This window comes from Musca vetustissima, unplaced genomic scaffold, assembly GCF_032173495.1.
Source record: "Musca vetustissima isolate MV318-11 ecotype Yass unplaced genomic scaffold, APGP_CSIRO_Mvet_v1 utg94780, whole genome shotgun sequence".
Taxonomy (NCBI): domain Eukaryota; kingdom Metazoa; phylum Arthropoda; class Insecta; order Diptera; family Muscidae; genus Musca; species Musca vetustissima.
This window is the reverse complement of record NW_026878314.1, coordinates 85,835-105,048: the sequence shown is the minus strand read 5'-3', so window position 1 is coordinate 105,048 and position 19,214 is coordinate 85,835. Positions and strand designations below refer to the sequence as shown.

Genomic DNA, 19,214 nt, shown 5'->3' with positions numbered 1-19,214 from the left:
TGATTGCTGATGCGGATGATGAGGCTGCTGTTGCTGGTGATGATAATAGTGAGTGCCAGCCGTATACGATGTGGTCATTGTCGATGACGATGATGATGTATCGTGTATAGCCTCAACTGCTTGACCTGCAGCAGCAGTAACAATTTCAACACCGGAACCACTGCCGCCGGCCATAATGCCGGGTGTGCTCATATTTGATCTTTGGTGTTTGGGTGATGATGGTGCACTGCCCACAGAGTTGCGTGCCTAAGGGTAGGGAATTTCAAAGAAATGTTAATGGAGATTTGTATTATAGGGGTTTCGTATAACTTACCTTACGCTGAGCCTCGGAACCCATTAGCTTCTCAATCAGAGACTTGGGGAATTGTTCATCCAAAATATTACCCGTCGACGAGGAATGGGCATAGCGAGCATGATGTGATGGTGAGGGTGTGCTCGAACCAGCGGGACTTGACAGCAGTGAGGGTGAGATTAGCACAAGTGGAACATTGCGAAAATGTTCGGAAGGTATGCGCATCTGTATTTCAAAAAAAAAAAAAAATAAATAAATAAATAAATAAATTATCGGATTAAGGGAATTGAAGCCATTGTAGGGGGCAAGGGGGACTTACTTTGGTATAACATTTGGAACAAACGGTTCGCTGGCATATTTTACACTGAATACCCCAGGGACCGAATATCGAGAATCTGGTGCGCAAACAAAGAAAGCAGATTTTTCGCTTTTCGACATCCTCCTTGACACGTATACCAACCGGAAGGCCCTCCAATTCGGCCTTCGTCATAACCGAACGAATGTGGACAATCTCCTCCAGGGTTAATGAGAGGCGATCGTCACCACGTTCATTCCAGGTTTTCTCATCCATAAAGGATTTGTTCCACGGGCCTAACGAGGATGACGAACGACTATCGCTGCAATTATCCTCCTCCGACTCCTGCTTCTGCTCGTGTGCGCTGGGGCTTTGGGATCTCTTTAGCTGTTGCTGCTGTAGATGATCTTGCTGTTCATTGTATTCATTGTGTAGCTATTGGAAAAAAGGGAATTTGGGATTAGCTTGGCATTTTGAAAAATAAATTCAGGGGTCCTACCTGCTTGGCTGTGCTCACACTGTCACCAACAGTTGTGTTATGTACATCGGACTGCCTGGATCCGGGCCTTGATGTCGGCATTGAATGCGTCTCATCCAAATTACTTTGACATCCAACAATGGTGTGTCGTCGCTGTGATGCCCGTCGTGATTCACACTGGGTGGCCAGATCATAGGCTATAATGGCAAGGATGGAAACAAATTGTGTGTAATTTTAGTGATATGTTTTGTTGTTGTTGTGATTTTTTTTTCTTGTGGTGCACAATATGGAGGTATGGTTTTTTAAAATGTAAATATGTTCAATATTGGAATTTTTTAATGTTTATGCTGTGGATGCGGTTTTCGGAACTATTTTGTAAAGAAGAAAGACTCCTCAGAGTACTGAGGAATTTTTTTTTTCTATAGAAAAAAGACTGCTCAGAGTACTGAGGAATTTTTTTTCTATAGAAAAAAGAGGACTGAGACATTTTTTCTATAGAAAAAAAAGACTTTCAGAGTACTGAGGATTTTTTCTATAGAAAAAAGACTGCTCAGAGTACTGAGGAATTTTTTCTATAGAAAAAAGACTCCATAGAGTACTGAGGAATTTTTTTCTATAGAAAAAAGACCCCTCAGAGTACTGAGGATTTTTTTTCTATAGAAAAAGACACCTCAGAACACTGAGGATTTTTTTTCAATAGAAAAAAGACACCTCACAGCACTGAGGAATTTTTTTCTATAGAAAAAAGACACCTCAGAGCACTCAGGAATTTTTTTCTATAGAAAAAAGACACCTCAGTGTACTGAGGAATTTTTTTCAATAGAAAAAAGACACCTCAGTGTACTGAGGAATTTTTTTCTATAGAAAAAAGACACCTCAGTGTACTGAGGAATTTTTTTCTATAGAAAAAAGACACCTCAGTGTACTGAGGAATTTTTTTCTGTAGAAAAAAGACACCTCAGTGTACTGAGGAATTTTTTTCTATAGAAAAAAGACACCTCAGTGTACTGAGGAATTTTTTTCTATAGAAAAAAGACACCTCAATGTACTGAGGAATTTTTTTCTATAGAAAAAAGACACCTCAGTGTACTGAGGAATTTTTTTCTATAGAAAAAAGACACCTCAGTGTACTGAGGATTTTTTTCTATAGAAAAAAGACTCCTCAGTGGTCTGAGGAATTTTTTCTATAGAAAAAAGACTCCTCAGTGGTCTGATGAATTTTTTTCTATGGAAAAAAGACTCCTCTGTGGTCTGAGGAATTTTTTTCTATGGAAAAAAGACCCCTCAGTGGTCTGAGGAATTTTTTCCTATAGAGAAAAACCACCTCAGTGAACTGAGGACTTTTTTTCTGTAGAAAAAAGCCTCCTCAGTGAATTTTGTTTTATAGAAAAAAGCCTCCATAGTGAACTGAGGAGTCTTTTTTCTATGGAAAAAAATTCCTCAGTCCGCTGAGGAGTCTTTTTTCTATAGGAAAAAATTCCTTAGTTCACTGAGGAGTCTTTTTTCTATAGGAAAAAATTCCTTAGTTCACTGAGGAGTCTTTTTTCTATATGAAAAAATTTCTCAGTTCACTGAGGAGTCTTTTTTCTATAGGAAAAAATTCCTCAGATCACTGAGGAGTCTTTTTTCTATAGGAAAAAATTCCTCAGTTCACTGAGGAGTCTTTTTTTATAGGAAAAAATTCCAAATTCCTCAGTTCACTGAGGATACTTTTTTCTATAGAAAAAAATTCCTCAGTCCGATGAGTAGTCTTTTTTCTATAGAAAAAGATTCTCAGTCCACTCAGGAGTCTTTTTTTCTAAAAATTCTTGAGTCCGATGAGGAGCCTTTTTTCTATAGAAAAAAATTCCTCAATTCGCAAAGGAGTCGTTCTTCTATAGAAAATAAATCCTCAGTCCGCAGAGAAGTTTTTTTTTCTATAAAAAAAAAATCCTCAGTCCGCTGAGAAAGACTTCTCAGTACCCTGACAAGTCTTTTTTTTACAGAAAAATATTCCGAAATCTCTAACAAAGAAGCACACGACGTGTGTATATGTTTTTGTGTTAGTTAACATGCGACATAGAATTGAGGTTATGTTGAATCGAAGCAATAAATCTGAGATCCTTTGTTAGTTAGCCAGCCACATTAGTATGCAAAAAATGTTCAAATATTTACAAGGCTTGGTTTTAAATAAAAATTGAAATAAACACAAAAATAAACTTTGAAAATGAGAGAGAAAGAAAACAACATTTAAACAAAGAAGGACAATGACCAATGCAAACACAAATAAATTAGGCAAGGCGATGACGATGACCTAAAATGTCCACCCAAAAACAAAAAAAACTCGTGAAATATAGGAAAAATGCACAAAGGACTGTGAATATATACAGTTGAATATATGTATGAATGTGTATGTGTGCGAAAAGTTGATTCGATTTTTGACTAGAAAATGAAAGTTCCAAAAAAGAAAGAACGAAATGAAAGGAAAAACCATTGGCAGAAGTGTTATATGTGGTGTATGTATGTGTGCGAGTGTGAAAGGTAAATAGTCTATCGTAAATATATGTAGGTATGTAGAGGAGGGGGGACAACAAAAGCAAGCATATGAACATTTCTTTTAGTTTCTGAGTTTGGAGTTTGTCTGCAAAACGTATGACAAGACAGGGATGACAGCAGCATTAGCGCCGATTGATGTGATAGTGAAGTTATTTTTATTTATTTCCAAGAGAGATGTATGTACGTATATATGTATAACAAGTTTTGTAAACGTTATATGGGTGATTTCAAAAAATTACAAAATAAAAAAAGTCCCCATAAGACTATGTAGACTTCGAGTTCTACTGTCACTACGAGTGCTTTTCCTTTTTCTATATATTGATTGACCATAAAGAGTTTCTTAGGTTATATTATAAATACTGCCCCAGTCCCCTGTTCGATAAGGTCTCAACTGTCAATACAAACACTTCACTCCAATAGTTTGTAAGGACTTCACTCCAACTCGTTACAAATACCCAGCTTTGTTTATATATTTGTAGTGCTTCACAGCGTATGTTTGGTGACATTAATTATACGCCACAATGATCCTATATAATTTTTTTTTAATTTCCATATATCCCTCCAGTTCGCGTACAAAAACTCGTTTCAGTTCGTCTGTAAAGAATCGGTTCCGCTTGTCAACAAATGCTCCGAATAGTTTCTCTATAATGACTCCCTTGTGCTTGTCTATAACCACGTCTAAAATATCTGCTCGTGTATTGAAGACACCCTGCAATTCACCCAAAATCAGATCAGCACTCTGAGGAGTATTTTTTTCATATAGAAATCATCAGTTCCCTGAGAAATATTTTTTCTATAGACAAATTCTTCTGCGCTCTGAAAACCTTCAGCTGTTCTGTAAAGCCTCCATAGTCTATGAAAGACGTCATCCACGTCTTTCAAATACTCCTTTAGCTCGTCTATGAAGGCTATCTTCAGTTCGTTTAAAATTACTGCCTTCAGCTAATTCATTAAAAAAATCCTCAGTATTCTGAGAAGTATTTTTTACAGAAAAAAAATCTACGGTTCTGTGAAGAGTCTTGTTTTCTATAAAAAGCCTCAGGTTTTTCTCTAGAAAATAATTCATCAGTGTAGTCTTTTTTCTCTAAAGAAATTCGAAGTTCGCAGCGAAATTTGTTTCTATAGAAAAATTCTTCAGCTGCTTTATAAACTCCTGCTCATCTATGAAATCTTCCTTCAGTTCGTTTAAAATTACTCCCTTCTAGTCGTCAATAAAGAATCACCTCTGCTTGTATATAGTTTCCCTAGTTCTCGTCTTTAAATACTCCTTTGAGATCGCCTACAAAGATTCCCTTCACTTCGCCTATAAAGTCTTCAAAAAACTCTTCTATGAAGCCTCTACTAAGCACGTTTGTAAAAGTCCTCAAACTGTTCTATAGACTTCCTTCAGCTGGTTTATAAAAATTTGCATCGGCGCCTCCATAAAGACTCTTTTCTGCGAACAAGTACCTCCTGCTCGTCTATAAGACTCCCTTCAGCTCGTCACTTAAGACTTCCTTCGTCTCAACTGCGAAAGATAGCCTTTCAGTTCACTCATTCTCATTCTCTGTAGGACTTCATGTAGGACTATTGCCACTACTAATACGTCACCGGAACTTATGACCGTTGTCCCTGTTTATAGGCCACCATGACCTAATATTAAATGTTTATCTACAAGAAAAAACTACAACTTGCCCGTCTATAGGCAGTCCTTTTGAGCTGACTCTCCTGGCTTTTTATCCAAAGGTCTATGGCGTATGACTGCTGCCGCTAATTATACCCCATCATGACCCAATGTAGAATTTTAAATTTCTATAAAGACTCGTTTCGTGCTTGTCTATAAATACACCTTCCTGATTGTCAATGAAGACTTCAACCTATCTCTCAATTTTTTTGCTGACATCCCAACAAGTTTGTCTGTAGGTCTTCAGAGCGTATGACTGTTGTCCCTACGTCATCATGGCTTAATGTAAATTTTCTGATCATTTTCTTCACCTCTCTTTTTTACGCTGACATCCCTGCCAGTTTATCTGTAAGTCTTCATGACGTATGAATGTTACCCTACCTATATCCATGTTACCCCTAAATATACTTATATATTCCACTTGTGCTGTCTTTTCGTCCATAGGGCATCATGGTGTATGGCTATTGTTGGTGTATACGACATCATGACTCATAGTACAATGGTAGAGTTCTATAAAGAATCGCTTCAGCTGATCTAGGATGGTGCTCGCCTATATAGATTCCATGAAACTCATCTAGGAAAACTGCACCTAGGTCCTCTAAAAAAAAACAGCTCTAACTCCTCTTAAGACACTCTCTCCTTTAGTCTATGTTTCTTACGTTTTTTGCCAGTGGTCACCACGGCGTATAACTACTGATGGTAGTTATGGCGTATAACTACTGATGGTAGTTATACGCCACCTATGACTAAAGGGAAATTTATTTGAAATTTTATTTTTTTGAAAATCACCCATATATCTGATTTATGAATACGAATTTTGAGACTTTTATGAGTAGAAATAGTGGAAAAGAAATTTAATTAATATATTTTTTAAAAAAAATATTTACATTCCAAGGCGTTGTCAAAGAATTTATGATATTCATCCTCAGTATAGGGATCATCATCACCATCATCAACATCATTTTCAACGACGACATCTTCGCTTTTGGCTAGATAAATTCACCCAAGAAATAAGTTTGTCATCACCACACATCACATCACACAAGGAGAGAGAGAGAGCATTGAGCAGGGATTTGGTTTATTTTTCAAAATTATTTTTTTTTGTAGATTTTTTTGTTGCAAATCAAAGTGAAGATTTCAAAGGAATAAACTCTACTGTTTAGCCAAGTTATTATTTTTTTTATTTGAATTAAATTTTAAAATTTTTTTGTTGAATGGGAAATTTACAAATGAGGATTTTTTTTTTAATTTTTGATACTAAGAGCAAAACTACAACTAATAAAAATTATTATTTTTTGTTTAAATATTTATGTATATCTAGTATTTAATTACAACCAATATTTGTTAGATTTCGAGTTGAAAATTATTTTTTTAATTTTTGTTTTAAGGAAACCACTTCAATTTAGTGTTGATGTTAGTGTTTTTTTTTGGGTTTTGAGGTCAATAAGGCTTCAGTATGTGTGTATTTTTATATGTGGGTATTGGTGTGTGTGTTTGGTTTTTTATGGAGCAAGAAAAAAAGTGTTTCCGATGACCAATAAATTATGGCAGAACAGTTTTTTTCCACCGATAAAGAATAACAACAAAAAATTTACATTTACAAAACTAAACGACTAGTCTTAACGGATTTTTTTTCAATTTTTTTTTGTTCAAAAAGCTTTTTTTGGTATTTCATATTTTAGTTTTTTTTAAATAATAACTAAAAATTAGTTTAGGCTCAAAATAAAAATATATTAGGAATTGTAGTAGTAGTAGTAGGAATCTAAGTTTTGGCTTTAAACGAAAACAACAACATCTACCCCAAAACAACAACAATATTTTTTTTAAGCAATAACCACAATTAATAAATCAAATACCTTAAAGAAAAAAAGAAGAAAATTAAATTATAAAAAAATTAAAAATAAAATTAAAAAAATGCATAAATAACAACAACAATAAAAATAAATACAAATAATATATTTAAAAAAAAAAAAACTAAAGAAATTTTGAAAATGCCAACAAAACGCCAGTTAATAGATTAGGGCAACCATTTCAAGAATATATAGTACAGTTATTAATTGTTACGAAAAAATATTATTTGTATAAAAAAATGTAATAATAGCAATCTACAGGATTAAGAGGGTGGTATGATAATGTTTGGAAAATTTACCCCCTTAAGACTCCTATTTTATAACCCAAAACTCCGTCCAGTTTGCTGTCTTGCCTTTCTTTTGGTCCATAGGACTTCTCTATAAATACACTATTCTGTTTATGTATAAGACTTCTTTCGCCTCGTCCGGAAATAATAAACTATTTGTTTATGAAGACTCCAGTCCGATATTGAATTTTAATGTTCTATAAAGACCCGCTATGATTTTTCTATAAACACAACTTCGTGTTCGCCTTTATAAAATACTTTTAAACAGTCTTTCCTGTCTTTTATCCGTAGGTCTTTATGGCGTATGAGTGTTGCCGCTAATTATACGCCACCATGACCCAATTGAGAATTTTAGAGTTTTATAAAGAATCGCTTCCGCTTGTGCAGATTCTATGAAAACTGCACCTAGCTCCTCTATTAAAAACCGCTCCAACTTGTCTAAAGAGACTCATTTTATCTGTGTTTCCTACGTTTTTTTTTTGTCAATAGGTCACCATGGCGTATAACTACTGATGGTAGTTATACGCCACCTGTAACTAAAGGGAAATTTCTTTTGAATCGTATTTTTTTGGAAATCACCCATATATAAGATTTATGAATACGCATTTTGAGACTTTTATGAGTAGAAATAGGACTTCATGGCGTATGACTATTGTCGGCAATTATACGCCACCATAAGCCAATGCAAAATTTTAACCTTCGATTCCGTCTTGCTTCTGTTTGTCTATAAGAAGAGCTTCCTACCCATGAAAACTCCCTTTGACTCGTTTATGAAAACTTCATCACACCTCATACTATTTAGACTGCCTTTCCTGACTGTTTGTCCGCAGGCCTTCTTGGCGTATGAATCATGTCACTACTTATACGCCACCACGACCTAATGTAGAATTTTAAATTTCTATAAAGTCACACTTCTCTTTTGGTCTATAAAAACAACTTCTTGTCTGTCTATAAACACTCCACTTAGGCTGGTTTTCCTGGCTTTTTGTCCACAGGTCTTTATGGCGTGTGACTGTTAAATTTCGATAAAGTCACACTTCTCTTTGTCTATAAAAAATTCTTGTCCGTCTATAAACACTCCATTTAGGCTGACATTCTTGGCTTTTTGTCCATAGGTCTTCATGGCGTATGATTATTGCCGCCAATTATACGTCACCATGAGCCAATTCAAAAATTGAAGTTTCGATTAAGACTTGCTTCTGTTTGTCTATAAAAAGATCTTCCTAGCCATGAAAAGTCCCTTCAACTCGTTCATGAAAACTTAATAACATCTCTTAATTTTTAGACTGCCTTTCCTGCGATTTTTTCTATAGGTCTTCAGGGCGTATGACTGTTGTCCCTACTTATACGTCACTATGACCTAATGTAGAATTTTAAATTTCTATAAAGACACACTTCTCTTTTTGCCTGTAAAAAACAATTTCTTGTCTGTCTATAAACACTCCTTTTAGGCTGTCTTTCCTTCCTTTTTGCCCGTAGGTCTTCATGGCGTATGACTATTGCCGTCAATTATACGCCACCATGAATCAATGTAGAATTTTAGGCTACTATTAGGACTTGCTTCTGTTTGCCTATAAAATCACCTTTCTGCACGTCAATGAAATCTCCCTTCAATTCGTTTATGAGAACTTCATCACACCTCTTACTTTTTAGACTGTCTTTCCTGCGAATTTTTTTGTAGGTCTTCAGGGCGTATGACTTTTGTCCATACTTATACGCCACCATGGCCTAATGTAGAACTTTAAATATGTCTATAAAGTAAAACAACTTCTTGTCCCTCTATTGATACTCCTTTTAGACCGACTTTCCTGGCTTTTTGCTCATAGGTGTTTATGGCGTATGTCTGTTGGCACTACGTATACGCCACCTACTGTAGAATTTTAAATTTTCTGTAGGTTTTTTGTACGTTAACGCGACTTAATGCAGAGTTTTATAAGTGAATTGTTCTCTTCACAGGTGCTGGATTTTTTTAAAAATGATTTTAAGGACCTATACAAGGCGCGGATTTTTTTAAAAAATATGTTTTAGGGATCTTCAGAGAGCATGAATTCTTTGAATAAAATTTTTTAGGGATCTTCAGAAGGCGTGAATGTTTTAAAAAATAGTTTTTAACGGCTTGAATGTTTAAAAAAATATTTTTACGGTTCTATACAAGGCGTGGACCGGATTTTATCTTTTGTGCTTCATGTCGTATGACTGTTGGCGTTAATTATACGTCACCATGGACTAATGAAGATTGTTAAAATTTATAAAATTTTTCATTCGGTCCTACCTAATGAAAAATTCCCTCCCTTCTATTAAATATTCTTCAACCTGAATATATATTTTTCCAAAGAATTATCATACCACCCTCTTAGATATCTACTGTAATTCTAAATATTTGTTTTTTTTTTTCTTTTTTTCGGATAACTACTTACTTGTACGCCGTGTAACACGTGTTGTCAGTGTTGTGGGCACTTGTTGTGTGGTCGTATTGCTGTTGTTGCTGGATGTTCCTGTTGCTGTCGCACCTTTGCCCGCTACAGCTGAGGTGGAGGTGGCATCGCTCATCATATAGCCACCAATGGGATAGGGTGGCATTTTTGGCTGTGAACAAACACCTATGCTATGATTGAGCTGATGTCCTCCACCACCGCCACCGACCATTGTCGAGGATGATGATGTTGTGGAGGCCAATGAGGTCTCATCGAAACATGGATCGTCATCCTGGAAAAAAGAAACAAAACATAGAATGAAAAAATAAAACGGAGAAATGAATAACAATAAAATGCAAATTTTTATGTGGAAGCGTATGGAAAAATACAAAAACAAAGAAAATATGGCATAGATGAAATTGTTCATGGGATGTGTGGGAATGGGGAAGAGGACAAGGTCAGACAAATGAGATTTTTTTTATCGCTGTTATACACAACTTTGTTTTGAAGAAAATTTCGTCCATATGAAAATTCGACTTCTATGTAACTTCAATTGCATCATGTTCCGCCACTGTAAAATTGAAAAAATTGAGTCCTTATTTCCCTGCAGAACATCTTATTTTGACTTAATTTGTTGACATTACGTGAGTGGGATTTACAAACATATGGCAAGCTTGTTCTTCATGACGTATGATTATTGCCGCCAATTATACGCCACCATGAATCAATGTAGAATTTTAAGTTTCTATTAGGATTTGGATCTGTTTGCCTAGCTCGTCAATGACTACCTTACCTGTCTGTTTGTCCGTAGGTCTTCAGGGCGTATGACTGATGTCCCTACTTATACGCCACCATGACCAAAGGTAGAATTTTAAATGTCTATAAAGACACACTTCTCGTTTTGTCTACAAAAAACTTCTTGTCCGTCTATAATCACTACACTTAGGCTGAAATTTCTGTCCATATGAATATTCGACTTCTGTATAACTTCAATTCCACCATGTTCCGCCATAACCAGGTACCCCTGTAATATTGAAAAACTTGAGTCCTTATTTCCTTCCCCTTTAACCTTGTATTTTAACTTAATTTGTTGGTAGTACGTGAGTAGGATTTACAAACATATGGCAAGCTTGGTGCGTGCAAAACAGCTCAGATGAGTTAGGTAGGTGGGTGGTTGTCTATGTGATAGGGTCTGTTGAATGTATTTTTATTTATTTTTTTACTTCCAAAGATTTGGGATTTATGTTCATTTGTCTATCCGAGAAATGTCAATTGCCAGTGGCTGACTGACTGTGTCTATATGGCTTTCAATTCGTTTTAACCTAGAACTGTCCAATGACGTCAATTGATGGCCATCCGAAGCAAAGGATGTTGGATCATCAAAAAATAAATAGAACAACCAATCATTGATGGAAAATTACCATACCATAGGGACATAGGAGGGATAATTTTTTTTAATTACACAAAAATGAGAGGCGAACATTGAGAACGTCAGGTTGAACCAATATGGACTGGTTTAACTGTATTTATTTTACTTACACCCACATAACCATTCATCTACATAAATGTGTGTGTGGTTTTTCCCTTATAGGAACTGTGCTTGGTTGTCTTTAAATTTTTTTTTTTGTAATTTTATCCCATCCCTTAGCAGTCAGTCACCTTAATTACCTCCGGACACTATGGGGTCATCATTACTACCTTCTTTCTGCTCACCTTTTTGCAATCACAGAATAAAAGCTGCGTGCAATAATTTGATATAGCACCACGGAGGAAGAGGTGGTTGGAGGAGTTGAGTGGATTTAAAAACCACAACAGAGACACAGGTTAAATTTTCTATGGCAGACAATTTTTATGACTTGTAATTCAATTATTTGTTGTTGTTTTTTTTTTTCTTGTAATTCAATATGGCTAGAAATAATCAGTGATATGGTGGAGTAATGTAGTTGTCATGTGGTCACATATACGGTCAGTCACTTAATTATGATAGCGAACAATGGAGGAAATAATATTAAAGGAAAAAAATAAATATTTAAAGTATTCACAGCAGGGCAGATTTTAAAAATATATATTTTTATTCAAGGTGTGGATTAAAAAAAATATATATTCAGTAGCCATGTCCAAATATGGATTTTTTAACCCATTTAAAGGAATTCCTAAGCTCCAAACATAATTTTTGTGAACTTAACATATTGTAGGGACTCCTTCCATCTGGACTACAGTGATTCCCTCTTGGTATGATAATTTTTGGAAAAAATACTCTTTTAAGACTCCTATTTCATAACCCAAAAATCCGGCCAGTTTGCTGTCTTGCCTTCGTCGTGTCTGTAGGACTTCATGGCGTATGACTATTGCCGCCAATTATACGCCACCATGAATCAATGCAAAAATTTAAGCTTCGATTAAGACTTGCTTCAGTTTGCCTATTGTTCAAAATACTTTGAACAGAATTTTGTATTACAGAAGATTTGATCGTTGGGGTGTTTTAAGATAAGAGTCTAAAATCCCACATGCAACGCTGATAAGACAGTTGTTGTTGGTGTTGAGATTTTATGACGCACACTATGGGAAAACTCTCCACAGATCAAATTCTATTATTAGAACAAATAGTTTATTGATAAGTATTTTGTGTTTGAGATTAGGCTAGGCTAGAACGGCCGGGAGCACCGTGCCTGTCCTGCCTGTCTTCCAGGCGTATGAATGTAGTCCCTATTTATACGGCACCATGACCTAATGTAGAATTTTAAATTTCGATAAAGCCACACTTCTCTTTGTCTACAAAAAAACCTATTGTCCATCTATAAATACTCCTTTTATACTTTCCTGTAATTTTGTTCCTAGGTGTTCATGGCGTATGAGTGTTGAACCTACTTATACGCCACCATAACCTAATGTAGAAAATTTAAATTTTCTGTAGGTCTTCTGTACGTCAACGCGACTTAATGTAGAGTTTTATAAGAACATTTTTCTAGTTCTTCACAGGTGCTGGATTTTATACTCTTCACATTGGGAAAAATCGGTTCAGATTTAGATATAGCTCTCATATATATTTTCGTCCGATTTAATTTAAATGGTGTACCAAAGTCCCTATATATCTTTCGATTTGTACGAAATTTGGCATAGCGTAATCAATTAGGTCTAGAATGATGTGTGTTAAGTTTTTTGAAAATCGGCCCAGATTTACATATAGCTCCAATATATATTTTCGTCCGATTTAATGTAAATGGTGTACTAAAGTCCCTATATATCTCTCGATTTACACGAAATTTGGCATAGCGTACTAAATTAAGTCTAGAATGATGTGTGCAAAGTTTCGTGAAAATCGGTTCAGATTTAGATATAGCTCCCATATATATTCTCATCCGATTTTAGGTAATTGGTGCATCAAAAACCCTATATATATTTCGATTTGCACGAAATTTGTCATACCGTACTGAATTGCGTCTATAATAATGTGTGCTAAGTTTCATGAAAATCGGTTCAGATTTAGATATAGCTCCCTATATAGTTTTGCCCGATTTTAGTTAAATAGTCCACTAAAGTCCCTGGAAATTTTTTGATTTACACGACATTTGTGATTTAGATATAGCTCCCATATATATTTTCGTCCGATTTTATGTAATTGGTTCACCAAAGTCCCCATATATCTTTCGATTTGCACGAATTTTGGTATAGGGTACTGAATTAAGTCTAAAATGATGTTGCTAATCTTCCTGAAAAGATTCATAGCTAGGCCGATTGACACAACGTACTGAAGTAATATAAATTAGTCTCTGGCAATTTTCCCTGAAATCGGTTCAGATATAGATATGTAACAAAAAACGCGTCGTTTGCTAGGATACATATGTACAATATATCGAAAGTGGTGAAGGGTATAATATAGTCGGCCCATTCGGACTTTACTACTTTCCTTACTGGTTTCAATTGAATTTCCCGTTATCATTTGAATATCTTCCCCCAATCGTAATTTATTAATGTTATTCCCATTTCGTGTAAAAATATTTTTACATCTGTAACTTGGAATTTCCACCGCAAATGAAATGAAATCGAAATTCCAGACATTCCCTATTTTTTTTCAATTCACTTTCCATGGCATCTCGTCTTGCAACCAATCATCTAGACAGTGGTAACCACATTAACATTACCCACAATGCTGCATCATGATAAAAAAGGGGGCACAATAACAATGACAACAAGCAAGCAAAATGCAACAATGAATCCCAATGATTCGATAATTTCAAGACCCTCCCCCGCCCCCCTACATGCGGCAAATAATAAATGGATGGATGTGTGATCACAATTCTCACATCACCCAGTTTTGCTGGTGAGCACCACCCATCCATTGTTGTTATTATGTCAACACAAATGTCATTATATGTCATTATACGATAGATGGATGATATGACCCATTCCTCAACATACCTCAATCAATGAGAAATCCACTTTGATGATACGCTGCTTGGAACGCGGTGTTGTATGGATTTCATTCGGTTCCTGCAGTTGCTTCAATGAATCCCGCAATTTATATTGGTGCAGCTGTTGCTGCTGGGATGAGACCGGCGGTGCGCCTGCTGCAGCTGCTGGTGATGCTGATGATGATGTTATTGTGGTAGAAGTAGGAAGCACTGGAATGAAGAAGACAGAAAAATACCAAAGAGTTAGTCACAAGATGGGGCAATGCAACAAATTAATGTGATGCATAAACAATGTAATCAGAGGCGAAAATGTTGCACAAAAAATGAAGAAGAAGAAAATGTAGATTAAGTTGTAAAATCAAATAAAAAGTATTATATCACCCAAGCTGACATCGCTGCAATGCATCTGGAAGATGGCAAAATGCGACAGCTAGGGATTGATGGGAAAAAAGTATTGGGGGAATTGTTTTCTTTACACTCAAAAAAAAAACTCATATTTTTTAAAAATCGACGCCTTAGGTGATCTTTAAAACGCCTTGTGTAGACCCTTAACAAATCCAGACCTTGTCTAGACTCTTGAAAAAATATTCTTAACAAAAAACCACGCCTTGTGTAGACCCTCTAAAAATACAGGCCCTTGGAAAATATTCTTTAAAAAATCCACGCCTTGTGTAGACCCTCTAAAAATACAGGCCTTTGGAAAATATTCTTTAAAAAATCCACGCCTTGTGTAGACCCTCTAAAAATACAGGCCCTTGGAAAATATTCTTTAAAAAATCCACGCCTTGTGTAGACCCTCTAAAAATACAGGCCCTTGGAAAATATTCTTTAAAAAATCCACGCCTTGTGTAGACCCTCTAAAAATACAGGCCCTTGGAAAATATTCTTTAAAAAATCCACGCCTTGTGTAGACCCTCTAAAAATACAGGCCCTTGGAAAATATTCTTTAAAAAATCCACGCCTTGTGTAGACCCTCTAAAAATACAGGGCCTTGGAAAATATTCTTTAAAAAATCCACGCCTTGTGTAGACCCTCTAAAAATACAGGCCCTTGGAAAATATTCTTTAAAAAATCCACGCCTTGTGTAGACCCTCTAAAAATACAGGCCCTTGGAAAATATTCTTTAAAAAATCCACGCCTTGTGTAGACCCTCTAAAAATACAGGCCCTTGGAAAATATTCTTTAAAAAATCCACGCCTTGTGTAGACCCTCTAAAAATACAGGCCCTTGAAAAATATTCTTTAAAAAATCCACGCCTTGTGTAGACTTTCTAAAAATGCCGGCCCTTGTAAAATATTCTTTAAAAAATCCACGCCTTGTGTAGACCCTCTAAAAATACAGGCCCTTGGAAAATATTCTTTAAAAAATCCACGCCTTGTGTAGGCCTTCTAAAAATGCAGGCCCTTGGAAAATATTCTTTAAAAAATCCACGCCTTGTGTAGACCCTGTAAAAATGCAGGCCCTTGGAAAATATTCTTTAAAAAATCCACGCCTTGTGTAGACCCTCTAAAAATACAGGCCCTTGGAAAATATTCTTTAAAAAATCCACGCCTTGTGTAGACCCTCTAAAAATACAGGCCCTTAGAAAATATTCTTTAAAAAATCCACGCCTATTATAGGCCTTGAAAAAATATTCTTTAAAAAAATCCACGCCTATTATAGGCCTTGAAAAAATATTCTTTAAAAAATCCACGCCTATTATAGGCCTTAAAAATATTCTTTAAAAAATCCAAGCCCTTGAAAACATATTCTTTAAAAAATCCACGCTTTGTGTAGACCCTTAAAAATCCAGGCCCTTGAAAAAATCTTCTTTAAAAAATCCACGCCTATTATAGACCTCGAAAAAATCTTGCTTAAAAAATCCACGCCTATTATAGGCCTTGAAAAAATCTTCTTTAAAAAACCCACGCCTATTAAAGGCCTTGAAAAAATCTTCTTTAAAAAACCCACGCCTATTATAGGCCTTGAAAAAATCTTATTTAAACAATCCACGCCTATTATAGGCCTTGAAAAAAGTATTCTTTAAAAAATCCATGCCTATTATAGGCATTGAAAAAATCTTCTTTAAAAAATCCACTCCTATTATAGGCCTTGAAAAAAATCTTCTTTAAACAATCCACGCCTATTATAGGCCTTGAAAAAAGTATTCTTTAAAAAATCCATGCCTATTATAGGCATTGAAAAAATCTTCTTTAAAAAATCCACTCCTATTATAGGCCTTGAAAAAAATCTTCTTTAAAAAATCCACGCCTATTGAAAAAAATCTTCTTTAAAAAATCCACGCCTATTGAAAAAAATCTTCTTTAAAAAATCCACGCCTATTGAAAAAAATCTTCTTTAAAAAATCCACGCCTATTGAAAAAAATCTTCTTTAAAAAATCCACGCCTATTGAAAAAAATCTTCTTTAAAAAATCCACGCCTATTGAAAAAAATCTTCTTTAAAAAATCCACGCCTATTGAAAAAAATCTTCTTTAAAAAATCCACGCCTCTTGAAAAAATATTCTTTAAAAAATCCACTCTTATTGAAAAAAATCTTCTTTAAAAAATCCACGCCTTTTATAGACCCTTGAAAAAATATTCTTTAAAAAAAAAAAAAAATCTTCTTTAAAAAATCCACGCCTATTGAAAAAAATCTTCTTTAAAAAATCCACGCCTATTGAAAAAAATCTTCTTTAAAAAATCCACGCCTATTGAAAAAAATCTTCTTTAAAAAATCCACGCCTATTGAAAAAAATCTTCTTTAAAAAATCCACGCCTATTGAAAAAAATCTTCTTTAAAAAATCCACGCCTATTGAAAAAAATCTTCTTTAAAAAATCCACGCCTATTGAAAAAAATCTTCTTTAAAAAATCCACGCCTATTGAAAAAAATCTTCTTTAAAAAATCCACGCCTATTGAAAAAAATCTTCTTTAAAAAATCCACGCCTATTGAAAAAAATCTTCTTTAAAAAATCCACGCCTATTGAAAAAAATCTTCTTTAAAAAATCCACGCCTATTGAAAAAAATCTTCTTTAAAAAATCCACGCCTATTGAAAAAAATCTTCTTTAAAAAATCCACGCCTATTGAAAAAAATCTTCTTTAAAAAATCCACGCCTATTGAAAAAAATCTTCTTTAAAAAATCCACGCCTATTGAAAAAAATCTTCTTTAAAAAATCCACGCCTATTGAAAAAAATCTTCTTTAAAAAATCCACGCCTATTGAAAAAAATCTTCTTTAAAAAATCCACGCCTATTGAAAAAAATCTTCTTTAAAAAATCCACGCCTATTGAAAAAAAATCTTCTTTAAAAAATCCACGCCTATTGAAAAAAATCTTCTTTAAAAAATCCACGCCTATTGAAAAAAATCTTCTTTAAAAAATCCACGCCTATTGAAAAAAATCTTCTTTAAAAAATCCACGCCTATTGAAAAAAATCTTCTTTAAAAAATCCACGCCTATTGAAAAAAATCTTCTTTAAAAAATCCACGCCTATTGAAAAAAATCTTCTTTAAAAAATCCACGCCTATTGAAAAAAATCTTCTTTAAAAAATCCACGCCTATTGAAAAAAATCTTCTTTAAAAAATCCACGCCTATTGAAAAAAATCTTCTTTAAAAAATCCACGCCTATTGAAAAAAATCTTCTTTAAAAAATCCACGCCTATTGAAAAAAATCTTCTTTAAAAAATCCACGCCTATTGAAAAAAATCTTCTTTAAAAAATCCACGCCTATTGAAAAAATCTTCTTTAAAAAATCCACGCCTATTGAAAAAAATCTTCTTTAAAAAATCCACGCCTATTGAAAAAAATCTTCTTTAAAAAATCCACGCCTATTAAAAAAAATTTTCTTTAAAAAATCCACGCCTATTGAAAAAAATCTTCTTTAAAAAATCCACGCCTCTTATAAACCTCCAAAAATCTTCTTTAAAAAATCTAAGAGGCGTGGATTTTTTAAAGAAGATTTTTTCAAGGCCTATAATAGGCATGGATTTTTTAAAGAATACTTTTTTCAAGGCCTATAATAGGCGTGGATTGTTTAAATAAGATTTTTTCAAGGCCTCCAAACCTCCAAAAATCTTCTTTAAAAAATCCACGCCTCTTATAAACCTCCAAAAATCTTCTTTAAAAAATCCACCCCTCTTGTAGACACCCTGAAAATATTGTTTAAAAAATCCACGCCTCTTATAGACACTCTGAAAATATTGTTTAAAAAATCCACGCCTCTTATAAACCTCCAAAATTCTTCTTTAAAAAATCTACGCCTCTTATAAACCTCCAAAAATCTTCTTTATTATAGGCCTTGAAAAAAATATTCTTTAAAAAAATCCACGCATTTTATAGACCTTAAAAATTTTTCTATAAAAACCTACGCCTTTTATAGACCTTGAAAGTATTCTTTTTATTTTTTCCTCGAGTGTATTAGTAAGTCAAACTTTTGAATAAGACCTGACATAGTTTTCTCATAATCTGAATTGAATTATTTTGGGAATACACAAAACCCTATACGAGAAAAAAAATGTGTAACACTTGTGTGTTATGTTATAATACCAGCTTTTATGGTGGCGGCATGGATTACTACACCTCAGATCCATTGCTGTCATAATTTTTCCATTAAAAATTCTGGCTAATGCAAGTCGAGTGTCGACTGTGTGTGTGTGTGTGTACACAATCATCATCATGTCCCATTCGGTAGTTCTCTTCTTTGACCTGCAAGTCGTCATAAAAAAGGTCTAACGCTCTGTGTTCTTGCGTTGTGTAAATAAGCTATGAAACAAGTTCGTTCGTTCGTTCCACCGTTCGTTCCATCCAGCTGGGAAAAAACAAGCCGATGATGTCTGAAACATCAAATGTTTATTTAGCTTTTGAGGCAATGAAGAACCAAAAAAAAACAAAAACGAAAACTTGATTTTGTTTCCTTTAACGCAGCTAACGGCGACGGCGGCAAAATTCAGCAAAATGGCCCGGCCCGACTGGGTCTGGTCATATATCTGCTGACAAAATATGGCC

At 34.6% G+C, this 19,214-nt stretch overlaps 1 protein-coding gene across 1 annotated transcript in view; it reads right to left on the bottom strand.

Annotated features, from left to right (window-relative positions):
- Positions 1 to 7: 7 nt before the first annotated feature.
- LOC133323110 (protein spire-like) overlaps positions 8 to 19,214 on the bottom strand; it is a gene marked incomplete at both ends in the record, with an annotated part of 70,007 nt that continues 50,800 nt past the window's right edge. Inside the window, 7 exons of the mRNA XM_061532065.1 lie at positions 8 to 246; positions 314 to 517; positions 612 to 980; positions 1,132 to 1,262; positions 6,151 to 6,245; positions 9,814 to 10,106; positions 14,234 to 14,436. Coding sequence (XP_061388049.1) covers positions 8 to 246; positions 314 to 517; positions 612 to 980; positions 1,132 to 1,262; positions 6,151 to 6,245; positions 9,814 to 10,106; positions 14,234 to 14,436 — 1,534 coding nt within the window. The remainder of the gene's footprint in view (positions 247 to 313; positions 518 to 611; positions 981 to 1,131; positions 1,263 to 6,150; positions 6,246 to 9,813; positions 10,107 to 14,233; positions 14,437 to 19,214) is intronic.